This window comes from Globicephala melas, chromosome 12 (assembly GCF_963455315.2).
Source record: "Globicephala melas chromosome 12, mGloMel1.2, whole genome shotgun sequence".
In the NCBI taxonomy this organism is placed as follows: Eukaryota; Metazoa; Chordata; class Mammalia; order Artiodactyla; family Delphinidae; genus Globicephala; species Globicephala melas.
In genome coordinates this window covers 10,191,724-10,216,942 of record NC_083325.1, presented here as the reverse complement: position 1 = coordinate 10,216,942, position 25,219 = coordinate 10,191,724, and the positions used below count along the sequence as shown (strand labels likewise).

The window sequence follows — 25,219 nt, the reverse complement described above, 5'->3', positions numbered from 1 at the left end:
GAGAATCTGCTCACAGTGACATTGGATTTGGGCCCTGCTAGCCCGGAGCTGACCAGGCCTCTCGTCCTCTCTCGATGCAGGACGAGAACATCATGAGTTCCATGCAGCTGTTCGAGAACGTCATCTAGGACGCTTGTGGGCGAGGGGTGTCCCTGAGTGGCTGTTACCACCTCTGCCCCAAAGATGCCAGGAGCAGCCTCCAGGAGAAATTTGTTTCTAATATATTTGCACAAAGTGAATAGTTTGCTGCAGACACACACACACACACACACACACACACACGCACACGCACATCCTTCCTCTGGGCTCGCAGGTGCGGGGGGACAAAGGTTAGGGAGGGGCTGAGTCTGGCTGGGACCTGGGTCCAGGTGATGAGAGCCACACAGCTCCCACCAGCCCCCTCCCAGGCCTCCGAGTGGGCAGCTGAAAGAGCCATGTCTTCAGGCCACTGGCCGCTGTGTGTTGCCTCCCCTGCCAAGGAGGGTCCAGGCTCCAGAGCAAAGGCCGCTCCCGTGGGAGCCCACTCGCCCCTCCTTTCTGCCACCCTCCTTTCCCACCACACGGGCCAGGCTCCGAAGACTGCTCTGGCCTTCTCGTTCCCCAAGCCACTCCCTGCCCACTGACTACACTTCCAGGATGGCTCTGACCCCAGGACCCCGGAGGGGCAGCTGGGGGTCAAGGGAGTTCAGACTAGGAAAGAGGTGGTAATAGAGGCAGCTGCTTCTTGGAAATGTTTCCCTGGGTCCCAGGACGCCAGCCGGTCCACTGAGCTGGTGGGAGCCCCGGTGGTGAGGGACCAGTGGGCTCTGTTCTCCTCCACCCCAGGAAGGGGGCTTTCTAGCTGGGGGTTTCTTGGTGGGGAACCGTCTGCCAACTCCACCTCCCCTCCCCCAGGCTGGCTCCGTGGGGATGCAGCAGGGGGCCTGCCCACACCCCTCAGGCACCCAGGTCATTGTGGGTCCTGGGAAGAGGTCACATGGCTCAGAGCCTGACCCCCAGGAAGCCCGGGCGGGCAGAGCAGGCCTGGGAAGGGACTTCTCCCTCCCTCTTTCCTGTTGGCCCCCATCTCCCTGAGCCCAGCAGCCTGGATGAGCCCCCTCTTCCTGGTTACGGTCCTGGAGCCTTGTAGCCGTGCTTCCACACAGACTCACCCCAAACCCCATACAAAAAGCACAAACGCCCCCAGCAGCTCAGGCCGCAGCCCACGAGGGGAGCCCATGTCCTCCTGCTGGGCTGAGGGCTGGGTGCCACCAGCCCCCATCAGGTGGCCCCAGGGTTCTGTGGAGGGTCAGTTCTGTGCCTCAGAGCAGTGGCGGGCTTGAAGCCCACCCCCCGCCCATCCCAGCTCACCAACGTTCAAAAGCACAAACCCCGGGGATTCTGCTTGGCTGGGTTCTGCTCTGAGGATGGAGGCCGGCGTCAGCCTGAAGCCAGCGCCAGCAATGAGGGCCAAGGGGCCAGAGACCGGGTGGCAGGTCAACAGAAACTTCCAGGAGAGAGAGAGAGAGAGGCTGCTCCCGCCTGCCCAGGCCGCCCCAGGAAGAAACCCAGTCCCAGGCAGTACGGACCGTCCCAGGAACATTCCCAAAGCATACATTCCATCGGCTGCCACCCCATCTCTGCTCAGGCCTGGCCCTAGGGTGAGCAGGGCCCTCAGAGGAAGGGCAGGGTGGCGGAGGCCATGGAGGTTGGCCTGGCTCGGCCGCAGGGGCCCCTTGGTACCCACACACAGGTGGTCCTCCCCCTTGGAGTTGCACTGACACCCATCTCCAGTCTGACTGGGGGCTCCCTCTCCCCTCCTCCAGGAGGGCATCAGCTTTCCCCGGCTCAGGGATATTCTCCCCCATCCCCATCCCCACCCCCTCAGCCCAGCCCTCCCAGCTGGTGTGGCTTTGCTTCTCAGGGGCCAAGGCCAAAGGAGAGGGTCACCACCATGCCCTGCCCACCCCGGCCTTGGGCCAGACTGGCTGTACGTCCAACCAGGAGGGGTCTGGCTCCCACTCTGGGATGCAAACTGGCTGCATGTCTGCATGGCAGAAAGTGTCTCCCTTGGAAGCAGCCTAGGCGGGTGGTGCCTGTTCTCAGCGCCCACCAATATTCAGTCCTGTATATTTTAATAAAATAAACTTGACAAAGGAGAGGGACTCTTGTTGGCTTTATCCCGACTCTGAAATTTGGTCCAGCCCCTCCCATCCCCGCTATGAGGCATGGCCTCTGCCCAGTGCCACACTGGTAAATGTTTAACATTCCCCGAATTGTAGCGTTTGCCGATTTCCACGCTCAATTTCAAGTTCCCAGTGTGCTATCAGTGAAGGCGGAGCGAAGAAGAGATGCCCGCGGTTGGGAAGCATTTATGAGAAGCTCCAGCCCTGCAGCCTGTACACAGAGCCACGAGGTAGGGTGACTCCTTGAGGTGCCACTTGTATTTCGTTCCCAAGTCATTTCTTTGCCAGTTCCAGGAAGTCGTTTCTGCGTGTCCCCTTGGCTGGAGGGTGCAAGTCACAGGGCAGAAGCAGAATTTGCCTGAAGACATCTTCCTTTCCTGGGTCAGTGAGGGTTATGCTAGAGGAGGGGCAAGAAGTAGGAAGCTGAGGGGAGGAGAGGAAGGGGTTCCCCAACTCAGGGATGGGGAGACAGAGGTTCTGAGGAGTCTGCTAGTGCTTCAAGGGCCAGCGCCCAGGCCATGTGACGTCACCTCCACTGTTCGGCTGATGGGTGTGTCATCAGTAACCGGGAGGATAGATGGCGGGAGCCCCCTTCCACCACCAGACACACCGAAGGCTCCAGTCTACCGGAGCCCCAGGGCCTTGGCACAGTCCAGGCAAGGGAGCCCTGACCTTGCTGCCTGGGATGGGATGTCCTGCGTTTGCACGGGCTGGCCACTGTGCTGAGGACGTTTGCCGTGGCCACAGCCTGTTGGGCACAGCCGGGAAAGCTGGGCTGAAAGATGTTGGGGCCCCCTCAGCCGTTGAAGAGTGGAGCCAGGACTTGGACCCAGGCGGGTGGCCCCAGGCCAGGTGTCAGCACTGAGCCACCCATTTCACGGTGGGGCTTCCTGTCTCATCTTAAGCATGTCTTTACCTGGCTGAGCCTCAGTTGCCTTATCTGTAAAATGGGCAGAAGAACCATCTCTGATAGGATCGTTCTGATGATTGATGATGATGATTTCCTAGCCTCTCTGTAGAAGGGTGATTCGTATCAATAAGCCACCAGAGAAAGGACAGACCTTTCGGAAGGAGTTTCCAGGTGCTGCAAATGAATCTGTGATGGTCCGCAGTTGCCCTGGTAACCCCAAGGCCCATTTGGGGGCCAGCTGGCTAAGGCTATCCACACACCCCACCCTCCCACCACCCCTCAGTGTGTGGCCGCACTGACCTGCCCAGGGCCAGGAGTAAGAGCTGAGCATCCCATGGGCCTGGCTTGACCCCTTCATTCTCACAAAGACCTATGGAGGAAGGCCCTTGTTACAAAATTTACGGCCTCAGGTTCCCTGGAGGCAAAACCTCTGGGTCCAAGTGCTTTGCTTCCCATTGACCACCAGGGGGCGACGGTACCACACACCAGCCTTGTCACCAATTTCTTGCCCTAGGGTCGCCCCCCCACACACACACCGTCCCCCAAAACCGACCTGGAAGGGAAGCTACTTGTCATTTCTTTCAAGACCTCAAAGACACTTTCATATTCCAGCCTCATTCTCCACTTGGTTTTCTCTCAGAAAATTATATCAAGTAATGATTCCACAGGCACACACACAGAGTCCACTGAGCTGGACACAGTTGCCAACCCAAAGTGGGTCCTGGGCCCCCTCCTAGCCCTCTCGCCAATTCACAGGGGCCCTGGCCCTTCGGGTTAGGGGAGCACCAGAGGCCAGCCAGCTCCGGTTTCATGTGATCAGCTATAATCACGTGGACTTTGAACAGAGAATGTGCAGACTCTAGCTGCCTGCAGAGCGAGCTCTGTGGTTCAGAGACTGAAGAAGAGAGCGGGGTAGAGTCAGGGCCCAATCTGCACAGGGAGCAGTGTCTGTGGGCTGGAACCAGAGCCAGCCAAGATGAGGGCAACTGGAAGAAACTACTTAGCCATTGGCCAGAGCCGCGAGGTCCTGGAGGGACCGTGTAATGGGAGTGGGCCTGGCAGGAAGGCCCGGTGTGGCGCTGGAAAGGATTCAGGGCCTCCTGAGCAGGCATCTGATCACGGCCCTTTCTTGGGTGGTGGTAGCAGCCCGGGGAACCATCCGACCCACAGATCGCCCCCTGACAGCTGCCCCGACTGCCAAGGGCCGCCAGCCTTAGAACCGGGCTGTGCCTTTTTGTTCCGTCTGTTCCTCTAGCAGGAAAGCCCACCTTCCCTCTAACTCTCCTGCCCCAGCCCTACCTGTCTTTGCTCTGACACCGCGACCCGGGCACAGGGCTCCCTCTGTCCAGCTTTCTTGGCTGGCTTTGCACATTATTGAACCCCTGTGGTTGCAGGATCTATGTCTGCCCATCCCCCTGCCTGACATGGCCTCCTCCATTCCCCTGGCAAGAAAAGGCCTTTGGGAGCTCCTCTCCCACCGATGTGGGCGCCATGGGGGCAATGAGGAAGGTCAGCTGATTGGACATCAGTCTTCTGCCTCCGCAGCATCCTCCCTCTTCTCCTGGCAGCGCCCGAGGGTCCCTCTTCCACTGTCTATCCGTGCAGTCCTGGGGTCCACCCGACCTCCCAGACCAGGCCCAAGTCAACTGGTGCATTACCCACCCCCCTACTCCCCAGTCACAGTGGCTGGCTGGGGGGCGGGCAGCCAACCTGATTGCAGTTGATGAGGCCCAGGGAGACCTGTGCTGGGAATGCTGGGGAAAGACGCTGCTTCCTCACTATCTGAAGCTGAGGGGTGAGTCCTGGAGCTGTTGTTGCCGTTTTGCCACTGTGAGGAGGCATGGGAATGCAGCCAGTGCAGAAGATGGCCTGACTGAGGGGTGAAGAGGAAGAAAACAAGACTGGGGTGGGGTGGGGGTCAGCCCTTGAGCTCAAAATCAAACTGCACCTTAAGCAACCCCCCACTCCCCAGTCTCTATAGACTCTTCAGTCATAAGAGTCACTAATAGGATTCACCCTCCCCCCGAAGCCAGTTAAAACTGGGTTGACTAGTACTTTCAGCTGAAAAATTCTCGACTGCTACGGCCACTGACGTCAGGCTGGGGGTGGTGAATGTGCTTGGCAGACTCCAGCGGGCCCTGAAGGAAGGGGGGCCTGGGGCCGGCACGTCCGGCGCTGTCTCCCCTGCCTGGCTGTGGACATCTTGCAAGCATTCCCCCCTGGAGCCCCCCACAAGACGGGCACCCAAGACGGGTGGCACAGGGGGAGGGGATTGATGAGTAAGGCTGCTGCACTGAAGGTCATAGGGAAGGACGCCACGGCGACAGCCTGGTGGGGGAGGAGGGAGGCGGGGGTGTGGGTGTCTCAGGCCCTGAGCCTGCAGGGTCAAGGGCCAGCTGTCAACGGCACCAGGGTCAAAATCTCTTTGAAACAGCTGTGCTGGCTGGCAGTGTGGGGCGCCTCAGCTGGCCTGAGCAGCATTCTCATAGCACCAACAAGACTATTCCTTAAAAGATAACATTCCTTCTTGATCTTGTAAGGGGCCACGATGACGCTTAGGTCTGGACTGTGTAAACTGTCAATAATGTGTCATTTAATGTCCAGCCCTCTGCCTCAAAAAACTGATAGAACTATGCGTTGACTTCTAATGAGTGGAACAGTTCTCAGAGCTTTCTGAGATGCTGTTCCCAGGTTATAATCCTCCATTTGACTCGAATAAAAATGTTCATTTCTTTCTTAGATCGACTAGGTTTTTCATTGATATGCATGACGTAGCCGGCAGGATATCAGAGACACCTGCCAGAGGGCACCTGGAGTTTACCCGGAACCAGAACCAGCATGGCCCATTGAGCCCCACCGGCTTCTCGGTACTCCTCAGGTGTGCCGGGGAGTTCTCCTCATATCCGGATCTCATTGTTTGAGTGATGAGCCTGAAAATTTTGAGCTGCTTCGCTTAAGACTTGGAGTCTTAAGGGGCACCTGTGCATTTCTTAGGCAGGACCTAGGGGGTTTGGGTAAGAGGCCCAGGGAAATATAGGTGGTTTTTTGTTAAAATGAGCTTAAATCGAAAAACAAAATGAGTTGGTATATGGTCTGAACAAAACTTTTGCTACTGAAATGAGAGGCTGAATTTTTCAGCTCTGAAGAATAAGGGAGACCCAGTCAAACCTTAAGTAAATACTGCTCGTCTGGGCGGCGAGACAGAGGCTGGTAACCTAGCGCTCCGAGCACCCCTGACGGTTTTAGGCTGTCACACTCTTACTGAATGAAGTCCTATGGACCCTGCTCGGGCCCTAGCCTGGCCGAGGCTCTCTGCCTCTGCAGGGGAGGGTTCTTTTTGCCTTAGGGTTCAAGTAGGCAAATAAGCTGAGATGGACACAGCACAAGCTGCATTCAGTGGCCAAAGACTGGAGAAGCAGGAACTAAGTTCATAGATCAACTTCTCGCCCACCTGGTGAGAGGGGTTTAATTAAAAAAAATAAAGCAAAGGGAGGAGGGAGGAGGCTAATAATGGGAAGGCATCTGCATTAGTCTACTGGGGAAGGGGCAGTGCTTTCTCCGCCCCCTTTTTAGCCTTTTTTGGTCCAGGTGTGTCATTTAATTTGCTAAAGTAGTGAAATCAACATGTAATGAGACTCAGGGTGTGCTGGAGGTCAGATTCATCACCATCTTGTGGTCCCAGCTGGTTCCACCTGGGGTTTGTTTGTAGCTTCCTTTCTTATCTCTGGACCCTTTAACTTAAAGGTTGACATTAACTCCGGCTAAAGGTGGGGTTGGCAGGTTTGAGCAAAGACCTGGAGCAGCTCTGGCAGCACCAGGGAGAAACCAGGCCATGTAAGTGTCCAACTGACCCAAGGGTAACTCCTCAGCACACACGCAATCCACCACACTGTCCTCAGAAAGTTGTTCAGATCGTAACTCGTATCTGAATTAGGCCGCAAAATTAATACTGGGAAATTGGGCCTCAAAGGCCAGACAGCTTCCATGCAAACAGCCACCTATGGGAATATCAGCTGGATTTATATATACTTGCAAGTACTAAATTGGGAACTAAAGGAAATCGGGCCCTAAAATGGCCAAGATGGGGTTCTCTGGGCACTCCAAAACAATTTTGAGCGCACAGTTAAAGCCGGCAGTGTTCTGGATCTGCACCTGCAGGGTCTACTGGAAACAACAGTGGTAAGTGCTTTTCACTTTTCTAAAATTAGGTTAGCAAGGAAAAATATTTGTAGGGCTAGCTCCTTGGATCCTTTGAAGTGGAGAAACATCTAAATGGCTGAAATTTTAGGGAGCTCTCATCTTAAATTATTGTACCTTTTGAAATTGGTATGCAGAAGCCCCCAAAGGCCTCAAAATTCCCAACTAGCCTCACTGAAAGACTTGTACAGGCTAATCGAAGATTAATGGTATAAAAGGTGCCTAAAGCTCTACTGCTCCCCTCTGTCTTCCTTTATTGGGGTACTCAATCTTCCGTCTGAATTGCCTTTCCACTCAGAAGACCCTATTAAATCATTACCTTTAGAAATGGAACCACCTGAGGCTGTAGGCAAATTTCCTCAGATCAAAGGCCGAACCAGGGGCCACAGTTTGTTTAAAGAACTTCTTAACCCAGGGAGGCTCCACAAAAGTGTTTGTAAATGGATTACCAAAATGAGAGGCCACCGGTCTGAATAAACTGACCATAGCTGAAGTTTAGAGCCTGATAGGAATTCTTTTTTGAGGGAGAGGAGGCTTTTCCCTTAAGCTAAATGAGGGAAGGTAAAACATTCCAGCATAGGTGAATGAGTGTGTCAGTCCTTTGCTATTGTTGAGGAGGCCACCCAATTCATTGAGGAATTAAAAACAACTATCCAGGGCTTCCCTGCTGGCGCAGTGGTGGAGAGTCCGCCTGCCAATGCAGGGGACATGGGTTTGTGCCCCGGTAACGGGAGAGGCCACAACATTGAGAGGCCCGTGTACTGCAAAAAAACAAACAAACAAAAAAAACAACTATCTTTGTTTTACAAATCTAGTCTTTATAGGGCCAGAGGTCTGGCTCCAGAAATAATCCAAAGCCCGCCAATTCTTGTATCACATTGAAGAAAAATTCTATGAGAAGGTATATGTTTCTAGAGGTTATAAAATACATTCATAAGTGCCAATCAGGAAATCCTGATATGACAAACAGTTCACAATTACTTCTTGGTTTTCTCTAGAGGTTAAGGTTTTAAGGTTAAGAATTATAACATATGTAATAAAGCTACTAAAATAATCAGGGAAACGTTTCAATATGCAAGGAAAATGCGAGGCGTGTTTTCAGTGGAAGGAGGGTATGAAGAATGGAAATGCATTTTGTTTTGAGTTGTTGTTCCTGGGTTATAGTCCTCAATTTGGCTCAAATAAAATTTCCCATTTCTTTCTTAGATCAACTGATTATTTTTTCATTGACAGATGAGTAGGAGTGAGTCAGGTAAAGGGGTGGAAGAGTGGGGAGACAGCCCCGCCCAGAATCAGGGGCTGGGTTGATGAGGCCAGAGCCCGGATCGTGGGCGCAAAAGCGGGTGAAGCGGGGAGGGCAGCAGGACGGAGACGCAGGCAGGGGGCAAGTTCCCCTGAAGGCTTCGGCCTGGTCCTGAGAACAGGAAGCCACTGATAAGGGTGCTGTCACATGAGTGTTTTGAAAATCCCCCTCTGAGAGAAACTGGACACCAGATTGGAGGAGGCCGAGTGGATGCAGGGAACCAGCCCAGGGGGCTGATGTGGGCTGTTATCGCTGCAAAGCCGTCGTGGACTATCATCACATCCCATAGTGATTCTGGTTCAAGGTCTCTTGTGCACTTGCAATCAGACAGTGGCTGGGGAAGGGGTCATCTGATAGCTGCAGTGTTTACGGCAAATCAGGGTGGGAAGTTACCACGTCGGACACTAGGACTGTGGAACCTGTCCATACCCTCTTCTGAGATATCTACTCTCCTTTCGAGAAACAGCTCTGGCTTGCTCTTGGGCTTTGATAGAGACTGAACACCTAGCCATGGGCTATCAAGTGGCCATGGGGCCTGAGCTTTCCGGAGCAACCTGGGTGTTGTCGGACCCCCTACCCAGAAGGTTGGATGTGCAGCAGCAATCTGTCGTCAGTGGAAGCAGTAGAGAAGAGGCTGAGCTTCAGTAGGTGTGAGAGGTACAATTAAGTTATAGGAGCAGGTGGCTCAGGTTCCTTTGAACCAACTCCAGTCACGCTGCCTCCTCTGCCTCAACCCGTGACTGAGGCTTCCTGGGATATTCTTTAGGATCAGTTTACTGAGGATGAAAAGACTAAGCACAATTTAAAGATGGGTCTGCATGATATGATGCTGATACCTCCCAAAAGTTATAAGCTGCAGCATGACCATTTCATTCAAGGATGACCCTGAAGGTCAATGGTAAAGAAAAATCCTCCCTGTGGATAGAACTTGGGCAGCCTATTTGATTTTCTGGAGCAGTAGATTAGCAGAAGTTTGAATCTACTGGTCATTGATTCATGATCAGTTGCTAATGGTTTGGCTTCATGGTCAAGGACTTGGATGGAACGGGAACGGAAGATCGGAGAATTAGTCAGGGTTCACCAGAGAATAGAACCAACATACGTAGATAGATAGATAGAGAGATAGATAAATTTAAGAAATTGGCTTATGTGATAGTGAAGGCTTTGCATGTCCAAACTCTAATGGGGTAGGTTAGCAGGCTGGAGATTCTGGGAAGAGGTGCAGCTTGAGTTGAAGGGCCATCTGCCAGCAAAATTCCTTTTTGCCTGGAGGAGGTCAGTCTTTGTTCTATTAAGGCATTCAACTGATTGGGCAAGGCCCACCCACATTATGGAGGGCAATGTGCTTCGCTCAGAGTCCACTGATTTAAATGTCAATTTCATCCAAAAAACACCCTCACAGAAACATCCAGAATAATTTTTTTTTTTTGCGGTATGCGGGCCTCTCACTGTTGTGGCCTCTCCCGTCGCGGAGCACAGGCTCTGGATGCGCAGGCTCAGCGGCCATGGCTCACGGGCCCAGCCGCTCCGCGGCATGTGGGATCTTCCCGGACCAGGGCACGAACCCGCGTCCCCTGCATCTGCAGGCGGACTCTCAACCTCTGCGCCACCAGGGAAGCCCCTCTGCTGATTTTTGATGGTTCTTTATAATATCCTAGATATGAGTTCTTTGTCAGATACGTAGTTTGCAAATCCTTTCTCCCAGTTTGTTGCTTGTTCTTTCATACTCTTAGCATCCTTTTGCAGAGCAGAAGCTTTTAATTTTGATTAAGTCTCCTTCATCGATCTTTTTCTTATATTATGTTTTTGGTGAACGTCTATGAAACTTTCACCAAGATTATTGAACTAGCCTTGCATTCTTGGAATAAAGCTCACTTAGTCATGGTAGAGAATTATTTTTATATATTGCTGAATTATATTTGCTAATGCTTTGTTTTGAATCTATGAGAGATATTGGTCTGTAGTTGTCTTTTTTTTAATACTGTCTTTGTTTTTTGTTACCAGGGTAATACCAGCTTCATAAAATGAATTAAAGCATTGTTCCTAGCTCTTCTATTTTCTGGAATAGATTAGGTAGAAATTGGTGTTTATTTTTTAAATATTTGGTAGGATTCTCCAGTGAAATCATCTGGGACTGGATAGTTCTTTTTCAGGAGTTTTTAAACTACGGTTTAAATTTCCTTAATAGATATAGTGTTATTCAAATAATCTATTTCATATTGGGTGAATTGTGATAGACTGTATTTCAAGGAATTGGTCAATTTCACTGAGGTTGTCAAATTTATGTGTGTATACTTGTTTATAGTGGCCTCTTAGTATCTTTTTGATGACTTCAGGGTCTATAGTGATATCACCTGTTTCATTCCTGATATTGGTAATTTGTGTTTTCTTCTTTTTTCCTTTGTCATTCTTGGTAGAAGTTTGTCATTTCATTGATCGTTTCAAAGAAACATCTTTGTGTTTCATTGATTTCCTCCACTAATTTCTGGTTTCTATTACATCGATTTTTTTGCTCTTTATTATTTCCTTCTTTCTGCTTGCTTTGGGTTTATTTTGCTCTTCTTTTTCTAGGAGCTAGGAGGAGCTAAGCTTATTGATTTGAGAATTTTCCTCTTTTCTAAAATAAGAATTTGGAGCTATACATTTCCTTCTGAGTACTGTCTTCGCTGTGCCCCACAAATTTTGATATGCTACCTTTCCTTTTCATTAAGTCAGCCTCCATGACACCCAGGGAGGAGAGGATCCTTGTTACTGCCCAGCAGGGTGGGAGCTTCAGCTCCCCACATGGCCCCCACTGTGGAGGGTGACCTTGCTACTGCCCAGCAGGGAGGACAGTTCAGGCTCCCCACTTTCCCTTCTCTGATCCACCCCTCTCACCACTCTGACATAGGGGAAGGGTTGAGGCACTGCATTACAGCCTGGCAAGGGTGAAAATCTAGGCTCCCTACTCTGCCTTGCTGGTGGGCATGGGACCACAGTTTTTTTCTGCGTCGTCTGGCTGGAGTACAGCAGTTATTGTCTAAATTTTCTGTTTTGCTAGGCGGTCCCTTTCCTGGTTCTTTGACTCAAGAGCAGGATTTTCTTGGGGCTTTTTGTGTCTGCACCCACTGGCCTTTCCAGGCTGCCAGCTTCCTCAGGACCAAGTCTGGATACATGAGAAAAAAGAACCCAGAGAACTCACTGCTGCATCATCTTGCTGGTGTGCAGACCCCAGGCCAGTCTGCCTTCTCATCTCCTTTTCAGAGTCTTATGTTTGCCTCGTACAGGCTTTTAGCTGTACTTAGCAGGAGGAATAGGAACAAGTGTTTCTCCATTATTCTGGATACAGACGTCCTCTGGCTGATTTTAAGATTTTCCCTTTTCATCACTAGTATTGAACACCTTGATTATGCTATGCCATGGTGTAGTTTTCCTCATGTGTTTTGTGCTTGGGGGTTACTGAGATTCTTGGATAGTGGGTTTATAGTTTTCATCAAGTTTAGAAAAGTCTTGGCCATTATTTCTTCAAATATATTTTTTTTCTGTTTCCCCTTCCCTCTCCTCTACTTTAGGAATACAGTTACACATGTATTAAGTGGTTTGGATTTTCCCCACAGCTCACTGATGGTCTTTTCAGCATGTTTAAATCGTATGGTACTCGATTTCACTTGGGATACTTCCTAGTGCTATGTTTTCCCTTTTTTAAGAAAAAAGTTTGCTGGAAACACTTCTTTGGGGGAGGAGACACCACACTTCTCAATTAAGAGAAACATTTTTACAGTCCGGAGATTTTTTTTTTTTTAATACCTATTATGCCAAGAATTTATAGGGAATGGGTTCCAACAGCTCAGGCTCCTTTCCACGGTTCTCACAGGTGCAGAACCAATGGCTGCATTTCTCCGGGTGGAGCCGCCTGGGTTTCAGTTGAGCCCAAGTACCTTTTGCTCTGGCTGCCTTCTTTTTTCTGATCATTTTCCTTCACATGTTTCAGGAAGCTATCTCAGCTCCTAGAGTGCTTAACATGCTCAATATGTACATTAATTTTCTTGGCAAGATTCTTGCCCTTGTTTGTTTGCAACAATGCTGGCAGCATGTTGGGAACACACCATAGACTCTTCCAGTTTTGCCGTGGGAACAGCGGTGGGCTTTTCTTTTTGAGTAGTGCCAATCCCCTTGATGTCAACATCACCTTTCTTGTAGATTCACATGTATGTGGCCAAAGGAACAACTCCATGTCTTCTAAAAGGCCTAGAGAACATTTATCTATCGGAGCCTCTCCTCTTTCCTTTTGTGTTGGTCATTTCGGCAAATTATCAGAAGATAGAGGTACCAGCCCAAAAGCTAGAGCTATGTTTCCAAATTCACTAACCTTTTCTTCTGCAGTGTTGAATCTACCATTAATCCATCTAGTGTATTTTTCATCTCAGATATTGCAGTTTACATCAATAGAAGTTTGGTTTGGGTCTTTTTTTTTTTTTAACTCCCCTGTCTCTACTTTTTTTTTTTAATATTTATTTTGGCTGCGCCGGGTCTTATTTGCACATGCAGGATCTTTGTTAAGGCATGCAGGATCTTTAGTTGCGGCATGCGGGATCTAGTTCCCTGACCAGGGATCGAACCTGGGTCCCCTGCATTGGGAGCATGGAGTTTTAACCACTGGACCACCGGGGAAGTCCCTCTACTTAACATTTGAACACACAGAGTACAGTTATAAAAAACTGTTATAATGTCCTTGTCGGTTAATCCTAACATCTGTCAGTTTTGAGTTGGATTAAATTGCTTTACTATTCTGAGTCATGTTTTCCTGCTTCTTTCCAAGCTGGGTAATCTTGTTTTTTTTTTTTTTTTGCAGTACGCGGGCCTCTCACTGCTGTGGCCTCTCCCATTGCGGAGCACAGGCTCCGGACGCGCAGGATGTGCAGGCTCAGCAGCCATGGTTCACGGGCCCAGCCGCTCCGCGGCATGTGGGATCTTCCCGGACCCAGGCACGAACTCGTGTCCCCTGCATAGGCAGGCAGACTCTCAACCACTGCGCCACCAGGGAAGCCCAAGCTGGGTAATCTTTGATTAGATGTCAGATCTCGTGAAGTTTACCTTGTTGGATGCTAGGTATATTTTTTAAATTTTCTATAAACATGATTGAGCTTGGTCTGTGATGTACTTAAGTTACTTGGAGACAAGTTTGATCCTTTTGTGTCTTGATTTTATGATTTGTCAGGCAGGACTGGAGCATTGTTTAGTCTGGGTTCATTATTCCCCATTACGGAGGCAAGATCTTTATGAGTACTCTACTCGATATTCCGTGAACTCTGTGTCTTTCCAGTCAGACTAGTGGGAAGAGGCACTGTTCCTGGCCCTGTCAATCTCTTAACACTGTTCCCTCTAATTCTTTCTGATGAATCTTTCCCTGGTCTCAGGTCGTTGCCTCACAGGCATGCACTGCTCACCACTCTGCTGAATACTCGAGGGGGAACATCTGCAGATCTGTGTTCCCTTTCTGCCCAGGTCTCCTGCCTAGTACTACGCCAGGCTCTCTTTAGCACGTTCCCTCGATGACACTCACACCCCAGGTTCCATTTATGTCTCTATGCTGACCTCTATCTTCAAGCCAGACAAGAGCGGAAGCTCCAGATCCGTGTCTCCAATGGCCCACCCTGCAGAGTCCCCTTGAGTGTCCCATGGGCACACTAAATACAACCCATCCAACACTAAGCTCATCATCCTCCCCCCAGACTTGCTGCCTCTCCAGAACCCGTCTCCATGAATGGCACTGCCATCTACCAGGCCAGAGACCTACGAGTCGGCCTTGCACCTCCTTCCACCTTACTCCCACCTCCTGTCATCACTGAGGGCCATCAGTTCTGCCTTCTAAACATCTCTGGACTTTCACCATCTCTGCCGCACACCAAACCACCACTGCTCTCAGCTGCACCTCTCTTAACCCAGACACCTTTCCTTGAGCAAAACTTCTCAAGTGCAAGTCTGACCACAGCACCCCCCCAACCCCGCCCAGTGAGGACCTTCCAGTGGCCTCCTGTGTGCTTAGATAAGGCTCAAACTCCTTTCTGGGGCAAATAAAGCCCTTGATGATCTGCTCCTTGATTAAGTCTTGGGCTTCTTGCCCAGGGCCCCTCGTATGTCTTTATGCCTGGAGAGCTGGATTGTAACTGTTTAATTAAACCACCTCTCCACTCGAATGGCTGTTTTCTAACGATGGAGGTTATGCCTCCTACTACCCTGCGCACAGTCCATATAGTGCGTAAGAAGACAGGGCTGTGAAAGGCTGTAATTTTGCTTAAGAATGCCGTCTTAAGGAAAATACTTCCGGCCGCAGGTTCCCCATATGTAATATCGGTGCAATCATCACTCCTCTCTTCTCTGATATGACACAATCAGTAGACAAAAAGGGCTGGCTTTGTCAACCAGCGCGCCAGAATTTGGTCTCCACGCATTTCGCTCAACCATCAGAGCAGGGCCTGGCCCAGATGCTGGGCCCGACGCGGGCGAGGCCAGCGAGGCGCCCAGGGCGCAAAATGTCAAGAAGCACCCCCTTTCGGGTTCATGCAAGCGCACGCCGCCCCGAAAGCGAGTGCCTTCGGGCATGCGGCGTCCGGGGCATCCGGCTGGCTTCGCCGGCTTCAGTTCCGCAACCCACAGGCCTGCTGGAACGCGAGAGAGACTACCCTCCCTCGGGCCCTGGGCCCGCCCACTATGCGACTTGGCTTCCGGCACCGAACTAGACGCCCTGCTATTGGCCGTTGTCCCGTGACGTCACCAGGGAGCGCCCGCCTCTGCTGACGCCTTATTTAGAGGAGCCGCGCGGCGCCCGGTGTCGCAGCGTTAGAAGTCCCGGCCGGTTGTGGTCTCTGGGACGTAGTACCTGTGCTCGGGCGCCCGGTGACCTTGGCGTCTGGCCCGCGAGTCCTATCCCGACAGCACAGGGCGCCAGGTAGGTTAGGTTTAGGCCAGACGGCGGGGTGCACCGGGCCTCCGGGCCTCCGGCTGAGGGCAGGACTGGACTCTGGTGCCCGGCCGCTCCGACCACACGGACTGGGCTGGCGGGCCCTCTTGGGCGCCCACTGAGTGTAGGGGATGGAGCTGGGCATACAGGGGAAGTGGGGGACTGGCACAGGGGCCCAGGCGAGTGGATGGTGGGACGCGGTCCCAGGTGCAAACCGTTGTCTCGCCTGCGCCGTTGCAGCTCCATGTCCCTGCCTCTTTGCTTACGGACACCTGTCCAGAGTTGGATTGAGCTCAGGCTCTGCGGCACAGTGGTTCCCGCAGGAGCAGCGGGGCCACTTTCAGGTACCTCGGCAGGTGACTTCACCTCCTTCAGCCTCAGTGCCCCTTCTGTAGAATGAGACGCTCAGCCTGAGGGGATTGCTAGAGGGCGGAATGAGAACCTGCAAGGGCCTGTCATGTGGGAAGGGCAGTCAGTGGGGCCTGCGGTTATCTGGGAGAGCAGGTGAACAGCCTTATCCCTGAGGCAGTAGCCAGCAGGAGATCCAGTTTCCCCTGGGGCATGCAGGGTGTCGCTGGGCCTCCAGAAGATTTCCTGTTGGAGGTTCCTACTTCTCACCACCACCTCTGGGCTAAAGTGTCCAACTCCTCACCTGGACTTGGATTCAAGTCCCAGTTCGTTCCTGTCCTTGGGAACTTGGGCAGATCCCTTATCCTCTTCGAGCCTTAGTTTTTTCATCTGTGAAATGGGACCAACAGCCCCTACCGTCCACAGCTGTCAAGAGAATTAAATCAGCCATTGTAGGTAAAACAAAGTAACACCTGGCATGCAGTGGGATAATAATCTTAGTGTGTGGAGTATAAGTGCATACATTTTAGCTTGAACAGCCCCTGACAGTGGCATGGTTGGTGCTTGTGTAAGACAGGAGGGTGGGAGGTTCAGAACTCCTGGTTTTCTGGTTAAACTCATCGGCCAGCACAGCGATCAGATCATTGACCTGGATCTAATGAGTGTTTAACTGAACAAGGTAGATGGAATCATCAGAGAACCAGGAGTCTGGGATGACCTCCACGTGCTTGAGCATAAAGGGCTACTTTTATTTTTTATTTTGTTTATTTATTTTTGGCTGCACTGGGTCTTCGTGGCTGCACGCGGGCTTTCTCTAGTTGTGGCGAGCAGGGTCTACTCTTCGTTGCGGTGCGCGGGCTTCTCGTCGTGGAGCACTGTCTCTAGCTGCGCGGGCTTCAGTAGTTATGGCACGTGGGCTCAGTAGTTGTGGCCCGCAGGCCCTGGAGCGCAGGCTCAGTAGTTGTGGCGCACGGGCTTAGTTGCTCCGCGGCATGTGGGATCTTTCCGGACCAGGGCTTGAACCCGTGTCCCCTGCATTGGCAGGCGGATTCTTAACCGCTGTGCCACCAGGGAATCCCTAAAAGGCTACTTTTAAAGGCAAGGAACCATGAAGAGGAGGGACTGTTGGGGTGGAGGCCAGACTCAGAAACCAAAGAAGAGAATGGGGTTTGTCTTTGCGTGGAGCCTAGAACTCAAAATGGAACCTGAGCCTTGTTGATACTTTCTAAGTGGTATTAGGAGGGAAGGCACAGCTGCCCCTCCTGAGGCTGACAATCACCGAGTTTTCCCAAGTAGTGAAAAGTCAAGCCCCTGCTTCTGGCATTTGATCATTGAACAGAGAGTAGCTGAGAGCCTTCTGTGTGGCAGGCACAGTGCTAGGCACTGTGGACTCGGCAGCAAAAGAGACAGTTGTGGCCCCAGAACCCAGAGGGGAGACAGCCCCGTGATGCCTGTCAGGCGTAGACCCTGCCCTCTGTCTGCAGCCTCTTTCCTAGGGCAGCCTGTACTCCAGCACAGAAGCCACTAAATAATTACTGCCTGGAGAGGCAGGCGGGGGCTGCTCCTAAAAGGCTGGGACAGCCTGGAAGGGGTTCTGGCTTGGTCATGTGAGCAGTGGAAAGCATTTTAAGTAGGAGGGTAACAGGATCAAATTGGCATTTAAAAAACTACCTGTGGCAGCTGTGAAGCCAGTTTCACCTGTGATCTCTTGCTCACGCTGGGCTCCACTCTTAACTAATTCCTAGCCCTGCTCATCTTAGCCCAGCCCACACTTCCTCAAGAAACAAAGACAGGGCCCTTGATCTACACAGCAGCAGTCCCAATTGCAGAATCCTACTTAACGGCATCCGTTGTTAACATCAGTCTCCCCTGCAGGCAGGATGGCAGGGCTGAGTGTGTCTGACCTGCATTGTCTGCCCGGTGCCCCAGTGGTGCCAGCTACAGTGTAAGCTTTCAGAAAGCACTGGTTGACGGAAGGCTGGAATCCCTGGGGCCTAGCTCAGTGCCTGGCATGAAGTAGTTGCTTCTCTAGAAATGTTTCATTTGAAACACGTGAAATAAGTGAAAACCTGGACCACTTCCCATGTGGTGAGCCAAGAATGGCTCATGGGGCAAGAGGACTTGGGCTGCAGCTTGAGGAGCTCTGGGAGCCCCAGTGATGGCTTCGGACTGTCTCCATCCCCTAGGACCCACTTTTTTCTCCATAGGCTCCGATGCTGGTCTCTGGTAGAAGAAGGTGGCTCACGGCTCTGCTGCAGGCTCAGCGTTGGCCCTTTCAACCCTCCAGAGACATGAGATTGGTGCAGTTCCGGGCACCCCACCTGACGGGACCTCATCTGGGCCTGGAGTCAGGGAATGGTGGAGGTGTCATCAACCTCAGCGCCTTTGACCCCACACTGCCCAAGACGATGATAGAGTTCCTGGGGCAGGGAGAGGCCGCTCTCTCAGTGGCAAAGAGGTAAGTCAGCAGGCAGCAGTGCCCTGCCGCAGCTGCCCCATTCCCCCTCCCTCCTCCCACCCGCCTCCTCTTTTGCACCCCAGCCTTCATTTCTCACCTGTTCCCTTAGTGAAGAGCCTTAGAAATCTTTTATGACAACATCCTCAGTTTACAGAGGGGGAAACCGAGGCCCGAGGAGGATGATTGACCATCCGAAGGCCACACGCTTGGTGGTGGGGCCAGAATTCTACTTTGTCACACTGCCTTCCCTGGGAGATTAAGTTCCTGCTTGCCTGAGGGGCTGGGACCTGGGATCCTAAGAGGCATCTTGGAAAGCTCATTAGGAGAGAGGACTGCAAAGAGGTTCTTAAAGATGGTTCTTGGGTTTGGGCTAGATTAGGTAGAGGCCTCCCTGAAGCCAGGAGTCCTGTGGAATCTGGTCTAAAGGTGTTGATGAACAGTAAATTAAAAACCACTTTGAGGGGACTTCCCTGGCGGTCCAGTGGTTAAGACTCCACGCTTCCACTGCAGGGGGCGAGGGTTTGATCCCTGGTCGGGGAACTAAGAGCCCGCATGCCGCTTGGTATGGCAAAAAACCCCTCAAAACAAAAAACCACTTTGAGGTGTCATTTTCACCTATTTAACTGACAAAAAATACAGATGTTTGACAGCATACAGTGTTGGTAACAGTATTTTTCCCCTACTTTCATATTCTCGCAAGATGAGAAACTACTTCTGTGTCCCTCATTAGAAAATTGGGTGTATCTCTACTGTGCAGTAATAGGCAGCCATACGAAAACGAGGAAGCTGTATACTGTTATGGTGAGAGCTCTAAAATATATATGTTTTTAAAAGGTATATATAATTGTGCTATCATTTGCATAAAAAAAGATGGGAGGGCTTCCCTGGTGGTGCAGTGGTTGAGAGTCCGCCTGCCGATGCAGGGGACGCGGGTTCGTGCCCCAGTCCGGGAAGATCCCATGTGCCGCGGAGCAGCTGGGCCCGTGAGCCATGGCCGCTGAGCCTGCGCGTCTGGAGCCTGTGCTCCGCAACGGGAGAGGCCACAACAGTGAGAGGCCCGCGTACCGCAAGAAAAAAAAAAAAAGATGGGAGAAGAGTATACATAGAGTGGCTGTGAAGAGCTACGTAGGACACAGTGGTTGTCTCCAGGGCTGGAGCAGCGTGACTAGGAGAAGGTGTAGAAGAGAGACCTTTCCATTATTCCCATTTGCACCTTTTGAATTCTCTTACATGGACATGTATTACCTAATGGGGGAGAGGAAATCAACACTGGATAAATATAAACAGTGCTCTGATATCAAAGGACAGTAACTGGGCTTGATTTTCCTGCTGACTCTGATGGTTGATCTAGAAAATACATTTTAAAAACTTGTAGCTGCTGCAGGATCTCCCCAGAGTGCCCCTCTCTCCTGCTCTGGTCTCCGCAGAGCCCTGGCTGCCCAGTTGCCAGTCCTACCACGGTCAGAAGTGACATTCCTGGCTCCAGTTACACGGCCAGACAAGGTGGTGTGCGTGGGCATGAACTATGTGGACCACTGCAAAGAGCAGAACGTGCCTGTGCCCAAGGAGCCCATCATCTTCAGCAAGTTTTCCAGCTCCATCGTGGGGCCCTACGACGAGGTCGTCCTCCCTCCTGAGAGTCAGGTTGGTGCCTCCCCACTGTGCCCCCGAGTCACTGGGGCCCATCACACAGGTGCTCAGCCTCCAGCCTAAAGGAACCATCTGTTGCTCATTAGTGCATTAAACAGAAACTCCAGGGGATTATACAGTAATAAGACTGCTCTCGGGGGTGGGGGGGGAGAAGTTAATTTATATCTTTTCCTGATTACAAAAGTAATATACTTGCATTATAGAAAATTAGTAAAATACAGATAAACGTAAAGAAAAGTCACCCATGTTCCCACTGCCCAGGGCTTGCAACATTTATGTTTTGCTGTATATCTTCCCAGTGTTTTTCTGTTCCTGTTTCTATTTATACTGTACATATGCCTACCATTTAGTTAAGTCTCCAGCAAGAACATTCTTCATGCCATTAAATATTCTCCCCTGACATTTTTTAGGTTACTGCTTAGTTTTCTATTGTATCAATGGCCATAATTTATTCAGTAGTCCTCATATTGCTAGATAGGTTGTTTCCAGTTTTTAGCTTTTATAAGTAGTGTTGCAGTGAACCTCCTTATAGAAAAGACTTTGCACATCCATGAATGTGTGATTATTTCCTTTGAACAAACTCTTAGAATTTGAATGTCTTTGTCAGAGTGTAGGCAGGGTTTCAAAAATCAGCCAAAGTGACCTTAAGAAAAGTTGCAAAAGCAATTTACATGTCTACCAGCAGTGTATGTACCCTTACTAATACTTTCAAATTTTTAGTTTAGGAATATTTTGGAAATTACAGGAAAGTTGAAAAAAAGTACAGTGACTACCCAGACTCTTCACCTGGATTCACTGTTAACATTCTGCCGTATCTGCTTTTCCTCTCCCTCCTTCTTCCTCCCCCTGTCCCTCTTCCTCTCCTTCCCTCATGTCCCACGGGCACACACACACTTTTTTTGGAGGGGGAGTGGGAAGAACCTTTGAAAGTAAGTTATAGACATTAAGACAGTTCACTCATAGAAACTTCAACATGCATCCCCTAAGAATAAGGACAATGTCCATGACCATAATACCATTATCACAACTAAGAAAGTTAACATGAGTAATATCTAATATACAGTCCAATTGGGAATATTCCCAATCGCCCCCCCAAAGATGACTTTCAATTTGGGTCCTGGTTTGTTTTTTGGTTTTTGGTTTTGGTCCAAGATCAGTCAAGGTCATACATTGTATTTGGTTATGTCTCTTTAGTGCCTTTTATCTAGAACAGGGATCCGCAGACTTTTTCTCAAAGGGCCAGTTAGTATTAGGCTTTGAGTGCCAAATAGTTTCTTTTGCAACAGTTCAGCTTTGCCATTGTGAAATATGAAAGCTGCATAGCTGATACGTGAATGAATGAATATGGCTGTGTTCCAGGAAAATTTTGTCTACAGTAACAGACAGCAAACAAGCAAGGATTTGGTCTGTGGGCCATAGCTTGCCGACCCCTGATCTCAAGCAATTTTTTCCCCCTGCCCTTTTTTATCTTTAATGACACTTTTTGAAGAAACCAGGCAAGTTGTCTCATAGCATGTCTCACACTCTGGATTTGTCTGGTTGGTTCTTCATGATTAGATTCAGGTTAAACATTTTTGTCAAGTTCTACATAGGTCTCTTAACCTGTTCAGGCTGCTATTACAAAATACAGAATGGATGGATGGATGGCTTATAAACAAGGCATTTAATTCTCACAGTCTGGAGTCGAGGAAGTCCAAGATCAAGGTGCCAACAGATTTGGTGCCTGGTGAGGGCCCACTTCCTGGTCCATAGACGACTGTCTCTTCACTGTGTCCTCACGTGGTAGAAGGGAGCTCTCTGGGATCTCTTTTTGTAAGGGCACTAATCCTCTTCATGGAGGCTCTACCCTCATGACCTAATCACCTCTCAACGGTCTCACCTCCTAATACCATCACCTTGGGGGTTAGGTTTCAGTATATGAATTGGGGGGTGGGGGGAGGTGGGACACAAACATTCAGTCTGTAGCAACAGGTGTGTACTTGTGTTGCATCCCACTGGGAGACTCTTGTCGGGCCCTAAAGTTTGATCCCTTAGTTTACTTGATGCTCACGTGACCTCTCCATTGTAAAGGTACATTTCACTGTGGTAATTAGTAAACAATCTGCAGGGTAGACATTGAAACCATGTGACTATCTTATTGCCTCACAATTTTTCATCCAGGGATCATCTGGTCATCCTTACCTGAATCCATTATTGCAGTAAGCGTTAGAAAAAGGTGATTTTTTCTGTCTGTGCACTTTTATTAGCTGGTACTCTGAAGAAACACTGCTTCCCTCCTTTTTTTTTTTTTTTTTTTAACCCATGTCCCTTTAGTATCACTGTAAATTCCTGATTTTTAGTTTTATTCAATATGTCATAGTCCATCATTTACATTCTTTTTGATACTCAAAGGGTCTTAATTTGGCCAGGGAGGGCCTTCAAGATGGCCCCCATCTATATCACTTTCTGAGTACTTCCTTGCTGTGGCCAAGCTATTGCAGGCTCATCTTGTACTCTGTCTCAGACTTGGAATTAGCCATTTCCCCAAGGAACCCAGTTCTTTTTTGTGTTTCTGGTTGTCACTGTTAAAGAGCAGTCAGTTTGAAAGGCTAAATTGTTATCTATTTTATAGGGCACTTTGTGGTTTATGGAAAGGGCTGAGCATGTTTTCCTTTTTGTGGCCATGTGTATTTCTTTTTGTGACTTGCTTATTCAAGCCTTTGGCCCACATTTATTTTGGCATGTCGATCTTTTTCTTGTTATTATTTGAGTTCGTGCATTAAAGCATTTAGAGTAGTGCCTGGCACACAGTAGGGTTAGCTGCTGTTACTTGGTATTCATCCTTTTCTGGAAGTATCAAGAGTGACTCTTAAACTCCCTCCCCGGACAAAGGCTGCTCTTCTGCAGTCGCTCGGAGAGCTCTGCCTGCCTCTGGGGGTGCTGCCTGCCACTGCCCAGTTGATGGGTCTGCACGTGATACCTCCCCTACTGTTCACTCCACTCTGGCTCGAGGTCTTACAAATGGGGGCCGGCAGCCAACCCCACCGTTAAGAGGCCCTGGCCCCGAGGCAGTGTGTAGCCCCTCGGCAGAGGAGCGGGGCCCAGAGCCCAGCAACTCACTGCTCCTTTCCCGCTCTACAGGAGGTGGACTGGGAGGTGGAGCTGGCTGTGGTCATTGGAAAGAAAGGCAAGCACATCAAGGTGAGGTGGAAAGGGCAGTGCCATCTGTCCCTGGCATTGGGAGGCGGTTGGCATCTACCTGCTCCTGACCCTGCCTTGCCTCTCATCCACCACCTCTGGCCACTAACGTGGGACCAAGGCTTTGAGATCCTTTGTTACAGGGGTTGGTGTCCTCATGATTTAACCTCCAATCTGGCCAAACCCCCTGCCCCCCATAGGCCGCAGATGCCATGGCCCATGTGGCTGGCTTCACTGTGGCACATGACGTGACTGCTCGTGACTGGCAAATGAGACGCAATGGAAAGCAGTGGCTGCTGGGAAAAACCTTTGACACCTTCTGCCCCCTGGGCCCTGCCTTGGTGACCAAGGACAGTGTAGCAGGTAGGTCTCTGACAGCCCACTGGGTGACTCCTGTTGCTCTTAGATACATCAGTGAAGAGAAAGCAGCTTTCCGGGAAGTGGGAGTGAGGGGCATGGCTCCACGCGGGCCCCTATCCCCGGCTGCCCTTTCGTTGATTGCTTATATTAGAGCAAATCTCTCAACGTGGGCCATGAGTTCTCCACTGGGCCTCCCCCTGTCCCCTCACCCCATAGAGAGCTGCAGTTGCAGAGGTGGTGAATCTGCATTCATGAAGTGAATAACGAAGCAGTTCTCTCAGGATGGGTGGGTCAGGCTTCCTCTAGCTGCCACCATCTGGGAGAGTCTTTAAGTTGGAAAGCAGCAGAGCTGCCCTTTGAGCATCACAGAGAACGGCTGTTCCAGAGCCCCCTGCACCTTCACTGTGCCCTTGCTGCTTGTAGCTGCTGCTGCCTGCCTACACGGTGGCTGAGTGAGGTCCTGTGAGAGCCAGGAAGAGAGACGGTGCTTAAGAGGACAGACCACAGCCATCTGGGTAGGGCCACGTCCATGCAGTTCAGCCTTATGCCACCCCGTGCAGTCAGTCATCAGAGAAGTTAAATGGTGATCCCTGGGGGGGGGGGGGGGGGGGGGTGTTTGTGAATGTGTAAAACACCGAAAAGTTAAAAGTACTGTCTACTCGGGACAGTATTACAGGTAAGCCTTCAGGTGCAGGAGTCTTCACTACTCCTGCTTGTGCCAAGTCAGCCTCTGCTGTGGGTAGACATCTGTTTCTTAAGGCAGAAACAGCCATTTTTCTCTGCTCCTTGAGAGTCTGGAACATCCCCTCCTTAACCCACCCAAGGGACCACTGGCAGGCACTCTGCTCTGTGGTGGATACAGGGAGGCCTGAGGCAGCCAGTGTCCACACACAGTTCCAGGGTAGGGAGTGCCAGGACCAAGCACAGGGAGTCCAGCACACAACCCTCTCACCTGGCGAGTCACAAGGTCTCCTTGTGCTTTCATTTTCTAGCTGATTGGGAGGGGTTTGAGGGAAAGAAGGGAGAACCCCAAAGTGGTGTTTTTGCATTTCAGATCCACACAACTTAAAGATCTGCTGCCGAGTGAATGGGGAGGTGGTCCAGAGTAGCAGCACCAACCAGATGGTGTTTAAGACAGAAGAGCTAATAGCCTGGGTCTCCCAGTAAGTGGGATGGAGCCCTGCCCCCCAACACCCACCTGGAGGCTAAACCGAGTGCTCCATGGCAGGCTGTAGCCACCTCGGCCCCTGGTCTCACCTGGCCCTTTTGCCCTAGGTTCGTCACTCTTTTCCCAGGGGACGTCATCCTGACCGGGACCCCCCCAGGTGTTGGTGTATTCAGAAAACCTCCTGTCTTTCTCAAGGTAGGTTGGCTAAACGAGGAAAGGAAGAAGGCCTGGCAGGGTGGGCTCAGACTTGAGAAATCCAGGCCTGTGTATGTGCCACACCAAAGGACTGACCGCCTCACGGCCCACTCTGTTGCAGAAGGGCGATGAAGTCCAGTGTGAGATCGAGGAACTAGGTGTCATCGTCAACAAGGTGGTGTGACGGGCTCTACCGCGGGCCGTGGACTTGAGGTGGGGGCATCCGTTCCCACTGAGCCCAGCACAGGAAGAGGCGCAGTGCCAGCCCCCGAGTAGCTCCTCTTCCAGGTAGACGGGGAGGAGATGGTGCTCTCCTCCTCAATAAACTTCTTTTTGGCTTCCTTTAGG

The 25,219-nt window shown here is 50.9% G+C and overlaps 2 protein-coding genes across 9 annotated transcripts in view; both read left to right on the top strand.

The window, feature by feature from the left end:
• KCNIP3 (potassium voltage-gated channel interacting protein 3) overlaps nt 1-2,136 on the top strand; it is a 90,327-nt gene extending 88,191 nt beyond the window's left edge. For both annotated transcript variants that reach the window (XM_060309725.1, XM_060309726.1), the window contains exon 9: nt 81-2,136. In XM_060309725.1, coding sequence (XP_060165708.1) covers nt 81-128 — 48 coding nt within the window. In that variant the 3' untranslated portion in view covers nt 129-2,136. The remainder of the gene's footprint in view (nt 1-80) is intronic.
• Nucleotides 1,502-25,217, top strand: LOC115843168 (oxaloacetate tautomerase FAHD2A, mitochondrial). 7 transcript variants are annotated; one of them, XM_060309724.1, is made up of 9 exons: nt 1,502-1,640; nt 2,262-2,395; nt 18,071-18,321; nt 19,749-19,965; nt 23,092-23,151; nt 23,349-23,511; nt 24,563-24,671; nt 24,784-24,871; nt 24,993-25,217. In XM_060309724.1, the coding sequence occupies exons 2-9, from the start codon at nt 2,354-2,356 to the stop codon at nt 25,053-25,055; spliced, it is 993 nt and encodes a 330-aa protein (XP_060165707.1). In that variant the 5' UTR covers nt 1,502-1,640; nt 2,262-2,353; the 3' UTR covers nt 25,056-25,217. The 7 variants fall into 7 exon arrangements, 6 of the variants coding, with proteins under 6 accessions (XP_060165707.1, XP_060165705.1, XP_060165706.1 ...); XM_060309722.2 differs by lacking the exons at nt 1,502-1,640; nt 2,262-2,395 and adding an exon at nt 10,107-13,610; XM_060309721.2 differs by lacking the exons at nt 1,502-1,640; nt 2,262-2,395 and adding an exon at nt 13,437-13,610 and having other exon boundaries at nt 24,804-24,871.
• Nucleotides 25,218-25,219: the final 2 nt, after the last annotated feature.

Bases quoted from the DNA above. Each gene is read 5' to 3' on its own strand.
- LOC115843168 (XM_060309722.2), top strand. From the start codon at position 13,488: ATGGTTCACGGGCCCAGCCGCTCCGCGGCATGTGGGATCTTCCCGGAC. The intron at 18,322-19,748 runs GTAAGTCAGCAG...TGGTCTCCGCAG, and splicing joins GCTCTCTCAGTGGCAAAGAG to AGCCCTGGCTGCCCAGTTGC. The intron at 24,672-24,783 runs GTAAGTGGGATG...CTTTTGCCCTAG, and splicing joins CTAATAGCCTGGGTCTCCCA to GTTCGTCACTCTTTTCCCAG.